This window comes from Sinocyclocheilus rhinocerous, unplaced genomic scaffold (genome assembly GCF_001515625.1).
Source record: "Sinocyclocheilus rhinocerous isolate Xijiao unplaced genomic scaffold, SAMN03320098_v1.1 scaffold2217, whole genome shotgun sequence".
In the NCBI taxonomy this organism is placed as follows: Eukaryota; Metazoa; Chordata; class Actinopteri; order Cypriniformes; family Cyprinidae; genus Sinocyclocheilus; species Sinocyclocheilus rhinocerous.
Genome location: NW_015642151.1, coordinates 126,339 through 139,225, shown reverse-complemented (window position 1 = coordinate 139,225; position 12,887 = coordinate 126,339). Strand labels below are relative to the sequence as shown.

The following is a 12,887-nucleotide window of genomic DNA, read 5'->3' as shown; positions in this document are numbered from 1 at the left end:
CCTTGAGCCAGAGCCCCGATCGTCAGTCCAGGTGCGCGAGCTGGCTTCTAGGTACGCGACAGTGGAAGTGTCAGTAGGGATCGAGGGCACAGAGAAAAGCCCCGCCACTGCACCGCCGCTGAGGGTGAGCTATTGCTGAACTCTGAGGATAATGTGGATTTATATGCGGATATGCCTTGTCTTCTCCCACCATCATCATCTGTCTGTCCCGTCACGACCACGGAGGTCGTATTTGAACTGTCTGTCTGCCTTGTCTGTCTGGAAGTATTTGTCTGTCCTGAAGTATATGCCTATACTATAACGACCATGGAGGTTGTTCCCCTGTCGCTGGCGCTCATGGTGCTGGAAGTGGCCTTATGGTGTGTGTGGGCAGCACACACCGTTCCTAAGCCCCCTGAGCATCCTGAACTCCCGCCCAGCCTCCATCTCCCACCACCTCTGCACCAGTCCTCACCAGCACCTTCGCTGCCTCCTGTCAGCCCCTCAGCTCACCCTCAGCCCATCATCTGTGCGGTGGGATCGCCGGGCTCCCTCGTCCCTCCAGCTCCGCCTTGGTCAGTTGTCAACCATGCGCTGCCTCGGGACTCCACTCCTTCGGCTACACCTCGTCCCTCCATCCCTCTAGCTCTGTCAGGCTCCTCCTTCCCTCTGGCTCTACCTTGGTCCTCTATCACTCCGGCTCCACCGCGTCCTTCCAGATCCCTGCCTTTGCCTCGGTCGCCAGAGCCATCTGCTCTGCCTTTGCCCTCCGGATCCTCCCCGTCGCCCTAGCTCATCGGCTCTCCGTCTCCACCTTGGGTTCCACCTCCACCTACTCCGCCGCCGTCGTCAGTCGGCCCCCTGGAAACATCAGCCCTTCCTTCACCATGGCTTCTCCCTCCATCGGCTCCACCGTGGGTCGCCATCATGGCTGCGGCCTGGGTCCCACCTGGCTCCTCCTGCTCCAAGTCCCTCTTGTCTTCTCCCTGGCTCCTCCCTCCATCATCTCCACCCTGGACTCTGTTTGTCATCCTCCTCCCGGATGTCCGTCCTCCACCCAAACCTCCTCCAGTATTGTCTGCCTGCCTTCCTGCCAGGCCTTTGCCAACCCATTACCATCCCATATCCACTCCTTTGTCCTCCTCCTAAGTCCCCCTCTGTCCCTCCCTGTGTTGTTTCTGCGGCGCGAGGTCGTGCCTTCCGGGAGGGGGGCGAACTGTCACACCCATGGACGTTTTGTTGTGTTTTGTTCCCCCATTCCTCTGTGTGACCTAGTTTTCCCTCATGCTTGATTGTGTCATTTAGTTCAGGTGTGTGTCATTAATTATCTTCATTTGCTTTAGTATTTATAGTGTAGTCTGTCCTGTGATCTTCGTCCGGGTTTGAATGTACATCTCTACGTGTCTCCAGCCTGTTCATGGAATTACCCTCGCTATTGCGGATTTATTTGGTTCAATAATCTTTATCTCCTTGGTCTTCGTCATCACGTATTGTGACTTCTTTAAAGTTTTTTTTTTTTATTTAACAAAACAGATTTAATAAAAGAAAAAAAAAGAACAGTGCAAAGTGCAAAAGTTTGGATGATTAAAAAATCAGCAGTAATTCAGCATTGACTCAGATGTATGAGTCATTAGATGATAGTGATTGTGACTGTCAAGCTCCAAAAATCACAAAAATATAAACAAATCTTTAACATCAAAATTATATCCACACATCTTCCAAACAAATATCCATTATTATTTAATATTCAATATTATATAACAAAAACTGAGGAAAATATTTTCTGGTGCAAGGCTTACACATTACCTTAAATTATGAGGAACAAAGTTTTATTTAAAAGGTCAGCATTAGGGCAGTGACTATCAAGAATCAGAATATGACAAATTAGCAAGAGTATTCTTCCAGTGGCACTGTAATTCTCTAACCCTGCCTCTGTAATTGGTCTCACTAAGGTCACATATCTCTACTCAGACTGAAAAACTAATGAACCAAAATTCCAAGGTGTAAAGTTGAATTTTTCGCTGTAAGAGTTGTGAAAGGTTCTGGCTCCATCTGAAACCCAGAGTTCTTTTCAGAGAGATAACACGATTCCTCTCCAGCACATGGCCGAGGGTCATCTTTGTAATTAGACTGGATTATTTTAGCCCTTTGTTACAAACTACTCCATATAAGGTAGTTAGTCACTGGAGTCTGCATATGCAACTTTGTGTTTCATTATCACATCAATAGATTTACATTCTTCAGTTTACTCTGCTTTGTTGTCTTTCTTAAGTGGGCTGCGGTGGAAACAATATTACCACACAATGCTGCATGTTGACAGCAATGCAGAAAACATGTGGTATCCAGCCTCCATATTAGGTTATGTCTTACATGAAGTATTGTCAGATCAGTAAAATAATTGTTCGGAAGGATTCTATGAGGTCCTTTGATCCCACTCTTTAATGCCAAGTTAACATAGCAGACAACCAATGCAACAATATCACGGGATAGCTCACAACCCATTCACAACTTCACAACTGTTTGCGGGTTCTCATCTCACCAGAAGTCATGTCATCAATTCTTCTGAAAATAATAAACAGTCCTGAGGTAATATTTTGCATTTATACAAATTGATTTGAGAGAGTGAAAGGCAAAGGTGAAAGATATGCATGCTGAAGCAACTTCATGTCCATAAGAATGTCACAGATGTGAAAAGCAAAATAATCAAGGCACTTCCAAAGCATTCGGTGACCAGGCCTTTGTGGAGCAATTGTTTATTGATCACATGTGTATTCAACTGTAATTAAAACCCTTGAAACAATTAGGTGTAGAACCAACTGAATGAATCAACTGTAATTAAATCAATTCTCTCATTGTGTTTTTAACCTAATTCAACAAGCCAGGAAAAAAAAAAAAAAAAAAGGTCGGCCAGTTTCTACTTTGTATGAGGAACATTTGAAGCTGCTGGAAGAACTGTCGTATGGCTTTTATTAACGCTATCAGTACATTATACCATACATAAGTAGATTAAAAAAAATACTCTCATGACCTGTATGAATTTCTTTTTCATTGTTTTTGTCCATACAATGAAAGTCAGTGGGGTTCTTCAAAACAACTTTGTAAAAAAAACAAAAAGGTATATGATGCTGATAGAGTGAATAATGACATATTTATTTATTTATTTATTTGAGAGAACTGCCCCTTGTGAGAAAGCAATGCACGTAATTAATTTAGTTATCACTTGAAATCTTCAAATCTAGCATATCTAGTATATATGTTTAAAGTGTACTTGCAAATAGATTAATATTAATGAGATAAAAGGCCACTTTTACTTAGAGTACACTAACATAATGTAAATGTAATGTTTTAAAGTCATTATTACAAATGTGTAATTACAAATACGTAATTATGTCGTAAGGGTCTTTTTTTCAATTGGGATTTATACATCTGCAATCTGAATGAATAAGCTTTCCATTGATGTATGGTTTGTTAGGATAGGACAATATTTGGCTGAGATACAACTATTTGAAAACCTGGAATCTGAGGGTGCAAAAAAATCAAAATATTGAGAAAATCACCTTTAAAGTTGTGCAAATGAAGTTCTTAGCAATGCATATTACTAATCAGAAATTAAGTCTTTATATATTTACAGTAATACATTTACAAAATGTCTTCATGGAACATGATCTTTATATTCTAAAGATTTTTGGCACAAATGAAAAATCAACAATTTTGACCCATAAAATGAATTGTTGGCTATTGCTACAAATATATCCTTGCTATGACTGGTTTTGTGGTCCAGGGTCGCATATATTTAAATACACGACATACACGTTTCAATATAAATTACAAAGTATATTTTAGCTTACAGTGAATGCTTGTCTGTACATAGATTAGACAGTACACTTAACCATATTTCAAAGATAATATATAATAGATAATTATGAAATTACATATAAAGATGCATTTAAGACGCGTTTAAGTCCTACTTCTGTGGGTCAAAAAAAGCACTCTTTTGTTCAACAAATTGTATTTAATATAAATTGAAACTATAATAAATTTTCACTTTTTCAACATGTAAACAACATGCAAGTAGTGTCCGAAAACATTACATTCTGTTTAAACCATATTCTTTTTAAAGTATATCATTTACAAAAGTACTCTTTTTAAAAGTATGCTAAAGTGTACTCCTTTTTCACGAGTGACCACTTTAAGCCTCCTAAATAAACAGAACTGTACATTTGTGTCCATGAAACCAATTGCTAGTTCTTAAGTCCTCTAGGCGAACCTGTCTAGACCTTATAAATATCATTTTCTTGGACACTTCTTACAGGCTTCTTACTGTCACGGTGCACACACACGAGGAACGAGGAGACACTGGAGAATACTTTAACAAGGCTTTATTTCCATGAACCAAGGGAGACGAACTCAGGAAGACGTTTAACAGCAGACAGAGAACTCGGGACTGGGAACACTTTAAATACACAGAACAGGAAGATGGGATGACATACACTATTGTCACAATGCACTTAGAGGAACGAGGAGACGCTGGAGAATACTTTCACAAGACTTTAATTCCATGAACCAAGGCAGACGAACACAGGAAGACGTTTAACAGCGGAGAGAGAACTAGGGACTGGGAACACTTTAAATACACACAGGAGGAGGGGATGACGAGACACACCTGGGAGCAATGAAACATCAAGGGAAACACCTGGGACAAATTAACTTAATCAGGACAGGAACAGGAAACTAACCAAATAAGGGCATAGGAAGGCACATGGGGAGCAAGACACACACAAAACATGGAACAGAGTCTGACACTTACACTTTAAAATTTCATTGATATCTCGCGTTTGTTATGAATTTTGATGAAGTCTCTTTTATTTGAGACTTACATCCTGGGACAAGGATGTGAAGAATAATGAGAAGGGCTGTGAATTGTGTCAACAAAAAGCTAATAGAGACCAATTAAGATGATGGATATCTAAAATGAAAACAGCAGTGATCTTTTTTTTTTTCGTTGGAGTTGAGCCTTAATTGGCCAGGTTCTCAAAAACCTTTTAAAGTGAACACGTATCAGACTTGTATCAGTACAATGGTTCAAAATAAATACACATGTCAGTGAAGTGGATGGAAAAATGTGTGGGAAAAAAATAAAGTGCTTCTACTTGTCATTGCATAAGCCGCATCTTCTCTACTGAGAACCAGGAATCTCTGTGTAAGGCCATTTAGAATACAGACCTACAATGTACCACAGCTATTAAAGGGTGAAGTTCTCACTAATCCAGGTTCATTGTAAAAGGGTCTACTGTGTATATCTGCACTGCAGATGTAAAAAAAAAAAAAAAAAAGTTTAGTCTTATAAATTCTTGAAACAAGAAACTTCAAATGCGTGCTGAAAATAAGTAAATGGATTAAATTTGAAGAAACCCATTAGGGAGTACCATGATATTCTCACAAAAATAGCTTTATGTGGACAGCAGCTTCCCCAGGCAAGTCTTATTCTTCAAAAGGGTCTAGGAGTACCTGATTTTCCTAAATTTTTAGTCAATTTTGTGTGTATCATTAAAGCAGGATGCATATAAAAGATTTTTGTTGAGACGTGACTAAGCAATCATATTGCGAGGACAATCTGGAGAAAATGTGCTCAACATGACATTGTGAATTGCATCAGCATCAGCTCAAGGTTTACCTTGAACACCTGCAGTAATCCTTTCTCTCACTGCAAATATTACAATACAATTCCATTTCTCCTTATATAGCCTGAGGTACAATTCTTCCATCCTCTCTGATTTTGTGTTTGACCACAGCAATACAATTATTGTTATTATTATTATTATTATTACAGTTGTTGTATCATATATTGAAATTGTTATGCCACAATATTACTTATTCATAACTTACTTTAAATAAATTAGAAAGAATTTAAAGAATTAAGTGGTAATTAATTGAAAGAACTATCGTTAAAATATTTAGTAATTTATAAGAGGGCTTTATCTATAACCTTTACTGGATCTACTGCTCTGATAAAAGCAGCTTGTGTGTGCATATAATTTCTTCCATTATTCCAAGGAATCAAAGTTGGTGCCGTAAGTGAGTTAAGAATTAAGATGGAAGTATGGAATTATAACAATTATTTTCATGCTAATTATCCTTTATCAATACCTTCTTTACAGGTCTGCTAATTTTTGGCCATCTGTTGTACTAATAAGCCAGTCTGGAACTTCTGCTTCTGGCATCTAACCAAAGCTAGTTTTAAATCTGTGCGATTTATTGTAAATTTTAAGGTAAAGGTTGAGAATGTGAGTACTTGAGATGGCTGACTAACACTTTAGTGCTTGAGTTATGAAAAGCTTATTACCAGATGAACAAGTACTGCCCCCATCTGGTTGGTTTTTACCATCGTTCTTCCAGTTTAATTTGTGTACAGATATGACATATTCTGTAATAAATTATGGCTTAAATGTTTTGTACAGGCTGATCCTTCTTAATAAGACAGAATATTCTGCTCCAAGGAAACTAAATTATGCTTAGTTTTTCATCAAATATGATGGGACCAAGACACCACAAGAATAATGTGTTTTGTAATGCAGATGAGACATTTATAAATAATAGACAATTACAGAAATTATCTTACCAAGACACCACCATGTAGTGAAGTCATTAAATGCACAACTTTGCTTCCAGAATGAGACTTTCTGACTCCTGAGTGAAAATGAAGAGCGCATTAGGAATTTTAATAACTGTATGCACAGGGTGCATTGAAACACTAACACTTGCTATCTGTAACTAAATACAACAATGTATTATTATTTCATTTACACTCTTATTGTGTGCAATTTGAAACTGTGCCTACATAAAAAGAGAATGGTTTTGAGAACTTAGTTTAGTGCATGAAAATTCACTGAAGGATAAAGTAAAACTCTGCCATGACACTTGATAATTCTGTTTCTCTTGCTTACATTGCATTCATATCATACTGCAGAAAATAAACTTTCTTTTAACAATGTATGTCAGACTAGTATCAGATTGGATAAAGTGATCTGCTGTTCAACGAGCCATAAATACATTTAGAATTTAGACTTGGATAAATATAGTTCAGAAAAGCCCACAGTGATGACAGCACATCACCAACAAAGGCAGTTGCATCGCTCAGTGGTTGTTCTTAATGTTCTGTGCTTCTGGGAGACAAACACTTACAGACCAGGTAAGAAAGCCAGGTTTTCATAGCATTATTTTAATGTAGTCTATATATCAGAAAATATAGGTTTGACATCACTAAAATGTTTTGAAATTTCCAAAGCCAATCGCATCAAGCAGTTTAGGTTTGGAGTTAAGTTATAACATTGTGTTCAAAAGTCTTAACAAAAAGTGAAACAATTGATAATTTGGGAAGTGCAACATCTCACGTGTTATATATGACATACAACACAAACATATTTATAAGTACAACATGCTTATTTCAATTCTTGGATTTTTCATTTGACATCAGTATGACGCTGCTATGGAAGATCTTATTGGGAATCTTTCTCATTGGACGACTCAGTCAAAGTCAAGACCTTCTAGAGGAGAATAAAGAGCAGACAGTGTTGGATGAAGGGACTGAGGGAGGGGAGGACGTGGAAGAGCCTGAGGGTCTGGGAACAGATGTCAGTCAACCTGATCATAGACAGCCGTGTGCCATGTGGATGGGAGGTGTTCCTGGCACACCTGGGCACAGTGGAAAACCTGGAAGAGATGGCAGAGATGGGCGTGATGGACCGAGGGGTGAGAAAGGAGATAAAGGTTAGAGTAAGCTCACTTTATACAGTTTGGAACTTTGCTAGATCCTTTGTCTGAAACATACAGTGCTTCTGACTTCTGTAAGTGGCATCTGTGAACAAATAATTATAGACCCCCCCCCCTCCTTTTTTTCAGAATGATATGAACTTTCCTTAGCGATTTTTGCAATTAAGTCAACCTGATCATAGACAGCCGTGTGCCATGTGGATGGGAGGTGTTCCTGGCACACCTGGGCACAGTGGAAAACCTGGAAGAGATGGCAGAGATGGGCGTGATGGACCGAGGGGTGAGAAAGGAGATAAAGGTTAGAGTAAGCTCACTTTATACAGTTTGGAACTTTGCTAGATCCTTTGTCTGAAACATACAGTGCTTCTGACTTCTGTAAGTGGCATCTGTGAACAAATAATTATAGACCCCCCCCCCCTCCTTTTTTTCAGAATGATATGAACTTTCCTTAGCGATTTTTGCAATTAATTTTAATTAAATTTTCAACATGTAATCAAAATTTCTCTCTTAATTTTCTTAATGTTACTGGTGTTGTTTTTGTGAATGATTCATGTTGCTCCATGTCTGAAACCACCTTTTATCTTGGTTTCAGGTCTTTACCAATGACTTGTTACACAAAGCTATTTAAACAAACTCTTAGTTTCAGAGTAGGTTTAGAGTTGAAAAACAAACAAATCCAACCCAATTTAGATGAGGCCTGTACCATGAAGCTAGTTGAACAAACTCAGGGTTACAGGACACACAAAACCAAAACCAATCCAACCAGGCTTTGTCGGTACCATTACACTAATCATCAGCTTTTCTTGTCAGCTCAGGCTTTGATCCTAGAAAATACTACCAAAACCAGCTTTGTGAAATAGGCCACAAGAGATAAGGGCAGTGTAAATAATGTTATCCAATAATCAAACATTAAACATAAATGTTTAAATAGTATTTTCACTTGACATCAGAGTGTTGATGTGCAGAACACATACAGGCAAGCTTTACAGACTGAAATAAATAAATACATTAACTTAAAGTAAAAATTGACTGAAAACAAAATGTTTTTGGTTTTATCTAAATAATAATTATTTATCGTATGCTGATTAAGCTTTTGTTTATGGTGAAATTAAGTTGTAAAAAGCCATTGATATAGGGTACACTGAAAAAATGGGGAAACCACACTTATTGACAAATGCGCTCAATTATATGATTTGTAATCTATAAAACTAAACTGTTTATCTTTCAAAGTGGAACTTCAGTCAGTGTTGATGCTATGGGAATGCCTCCGGTGTTGCTGGTATCTGAAGCATGTGTGCAAATACGCCAGTTCAATTGGCTGATGGCAGTGACATGACAGAGCATGACGTAAGCAGTGTCATAAAAGGTCACATATTATGGAATCCCCAGCATCTTTGTCTTCAGGAAGCCATTTGTCTGTGTGTGCATGTGAAAATCTCGACCTCTGTGTGTGTTTGTTTGGAATAGAAAGGGTCTGTTTCAAAGCAAAATGGAAAGGAGGTTTAGAAGATGTCATGCCATGTGAAAGATTACACCAGGTGACACACAGGATTTGTATCATCTGCCTAGGAGTGTAACACGCTCAGTCAGCTCTCAAGGGAGCTGGGTGTGCTCACAGTGAGGAAGCTCTTCTCCTGCCCGGCTCTCTTTTAGGGGGATGGGCGGTGACTTCGTTAATAGATTAGAAGATGGAGCTGCCAAAGGAGCTTGAAGCAGGCTTGGCCTTTTCTCAGCCATCCCTCGCTAGCTCCGCTGTTCTCATGCCTGATCTGGAAGCCCGCTTGGTGGCCTCTATGATCTGGCGAAAAGCATGCTATTGGCCCAGTCTAACTCTGAGGAGCTAGATGTTTTGGGAAAAGAGGCAGAAGAATCCAGTGAGCTCGCCTCCTCCCTTGACCCTGCTTACAATGAGTTGGTTGAGATTATGGCCCACAACTTGGCCAGGCTAAAGTTATACTGATTGGCGGAGAGATGAATCAGCTCCCAGCAGGCTTGATAAGCTTCCTCACAAGCCATAAATGCTCCCCACAGTGAGCCATTTCTCCTCTATCCTTACCAGGAATTGGTGAGATTGTGGGAGAAACTGTACTCAGCCCGTGTTCTTGCCTCTTCTACATCCAGTTGCATTTTCATGAAAGGCACCCACCTTGCCCTCAAAGCCCTGTCAGACTACATCAAGGCTCATGGCCAAGGCTTACACAGTGGCCAACAGGCTGGTGGTGCCGTGCACACCATGCTGTTGTTGCAGGCCTATCAGGCCCAACTTTTGAAGGTCTTTACCCTTTGTGCCGCCAGGTAGGTAGGCCGGGCCACAGAGCAACATCTGTGGCTTATCCTTTTAGGGCTCAAAGAGTAAGAAAGATCTTTGCTCCTTGATGCCCCAATCACACATTTTTGTCTTTTTGGCACCACCTTTGAGACTGTGGTCCAGAAGTTAAGGAAGGGCGAAGGTTATGTCGGCGGCATTTGAGCTGCACATCCCGTGCCATGGTCAGGGTCCTTCAGTCCTCTCCTCTGACTCTGCTCATATAGTCCCAGCTGGAGACAGGGTCAGAAAACAAGCATTGCAGCCCAGACCCTGTCTCTGAGGAGTCGTGTTTGAGGTGGCAAACTTGTACGAAGCCCATGAATGATCTTAGGGAAGTAAGACAACAAAAGCCAAAGCACTAGGATCCTTCCAGGCTTCTGATTCTGATCTTGTAACAACCTATTTAATTGAGTTGTACGACTGCTAAAGTATATAATTATTCTATTTTTTGCAGGTGAAGCAGGTGAGAAAGGAGATCCTGGACAGAAAGGAGACATTGGCCCTGCTGGACCAAGAGGCTTTCCTGGGAACCCAGGTCTGAAAGGGGCCCTTGGTGAAAGTGCTTTGTCTTACCATTCAGCCTTTAGCGTAGGTCTGAGTGAGCTTGTTCCCACCACCAATGTGCCAATCCGCTTCAACAAGTTCTTCTACAATGACCAGCACCATTATGATGACGTTTCCGGAAAGTTCCGCTGTGTTGTGCCAGGAGTGTACTTCTTTACTTATCATCTCACCGTCTACACTAAAGATGCAAAAGTCAGTCTCTACATGAATGACAAGACCATCATGTTCACCTTTGACCAATACCAAGAGGCCAACGTGGATCAGGCATCAGGTTCTGTTATCTTGCGTTTGGAGGCAGGAGATGAGGTATGGCTGCAAGTCTATGGAGATGAGGCATTTGGGGGAGTGTATGCAGATAACACCAACGACTCTACCTTCTCCGGTTTCCTCCTGTATCCTGATATTCCTGCATCTGCACGGAGACGTTGACAATACCTAAATGAATTAATTTGGTTATTTTTAGCATTGGGAGATGTGATTCAGTTTTGCACCAAGCTATAGTTATGAGGTTCAGCAAAGTATTGCATGTCATTTGAAATCCATTTTTATTGCTGTTTTACAGAGCTTCAGACATAATGAATCTGCTTTTGTTCTTGAATGCCTGTTTGAGAATAATAGTATAGTATGTTTGCTTCCCTATAATAACTAAGTTCTAGGGCTGCACGATTATGACAAAAATCATAATTGTCAATTATTCCCTTGAAATTGTAATTGCGATTATTAATTACGATTATCACAATTTACATTGAATGATGTTTATACCATTGTTTGATGCAACTGCATGCCGTATTTTATATGAAAATAAACAAGCTGAAAACACTCTAACTGAAAAACTTTTTGTGCTTTTCAATAGTATTAAGCCTCAAATGTCAACTATACATCGGATTGGTTTCTTCTTTAAATTATATTAAAAAACGTAAACATATGAATGGTATTATAATGTTATACTAAAACTAAAATGAAAACAATGGAAAACCCCTTAAGATAACATGTAGAAAGAAAAAACGCATCTTAAGCACACAGAATAACATGTGGACTTTGAACGATTAATTGCCGCTTTGAACGGTTACGTAATTGTGGCATCCATAATTGTAATCGCAATTAGAAATTTGATTAATTGTGCAGCCCTACTAAGTGCCAAATGATTCAAAATTGATGATGAGTTGCCAAGTTTAGAGGTATCCCCTATAAAATCAATCAAAATGTTACCAGACCAAAATTATTATTTTTTTATTTTTATTTTTTTACCACTAAGCATTCAGCTGCATCTTGGACAGTGATTTCAATTAATATATAGACATTTCTATTCTGTTTTTCAACCTTTTTTCAACTTCACTTATTTATATTTTTTAAAACTTACTGTATCATATTCAATACATGAATTTCTAAGGCCTCTATATTGTCAGCATGGTTATTTAGCCTAGTTGCCCTTTGTCGTCTGATTGATAGTTAAACGATTACAGCTAAAAGGCTTTTCATAATATATATTTTTTTAAATCCTCCTTCAGGTCATGGAACACATCTTGCTGTGTGCTTCAGGCTTTTGAGAAATGGTTATTTGTACATCTCTCAATCATCTATATGCATTGCATTTGATGTTTTGCCCCCCACAAAGACTACATACAGATACATACATATAGATTATGCTTTAATGTTTGATATCAGATTATGCAAACTTTGAAATAAATTTGTCTTTAAAAAATATATATATTTTTTTTTTTTGCAGGCCAAAATCATTGACCAAAACAATGTTTAATTCTTCAATGTCATGTTTCATAACGTGCACGCAATGTGGATAAACTACAACAGGTAAATGTATCAGCGTAGTCAATGCTGTTTTCAGCTGATGCGTGAATTTCACTAAACAATATTTATAGCACCTGTCATCCAATGTCAATCACAATAAGCTTTGTGCTTTGTTACTTTTAATTTTAAACAAAGTAGGCCCTATCAGTTTTCAAGTTCTGTCAATTTTATCATGAAATAGAGGTGTGTGGGGCACAAACTAACGCAGGGTTAGTAACAACCATGGTTTAAAGATTTCCACACATGCTAACATAACAAAATTTACAGTATTTACTAGTTGCCATATCAACACTATCTAAAGAAAGAAATTGTGCCAAAATTCATAATCTTTTGAAGATATCGCTGAACATTTATTTAACTATAGCAAAAGTACGTTTCTGGCTGAAGTAAATTTTTCATCTCAGTTTTTAGTGTTTATTTATCATGAGTCAAATCTGCTATTATTTTAATCTCCAATTTG

General features: G+C 38.8%; 1 protein-coding gene across 1 annotated transcript; it reads left to right on the top strand.

The window, feature by feature from the left end:
- Positions 1-7,089: 7,089 nt before the first annotated feature.
- On the top strand, positions 7,090-11,331 carry adipoqb (adiponectin, C1Q and collagen domain containing, b). The gene is made up of 3 exons (XM_016572583.1): positions 7,090-7,168; positions 7,454-7,746; positions 10,512-11,331. Exons 2-3 carry the CDS (start codon positions 7,455-7,457, stop codon positions 11,048-11,050), a joined length of 831 nt encoding a protein of 276 aa, XP_016428069.1. The 5' UTR covers positions 7,090-7,168; position 7,454; the 3' UTR covers positions 11,051-11,331.
- Positions 11,332-12,887: the final 1,556 nt, after the last annotated feature.

Bases quoted from the DNA above. Each gene is read 5' to 3' on its own strand.
- adipoqb (XM_016572583.1), top strand. From the start codon at position 7,455: ATGACGCTGCTATGGAAGATCTTATTGGGAATCTTTCTCATTGGACGA. The intron at 7,747-10,511 runs GTTAGAGTAAGC...TATTTTTTGCAG, and splicing joins GGGTGAGAAAGGAGATAAAG to GTGAAGCAGGTGAGAAAGGA.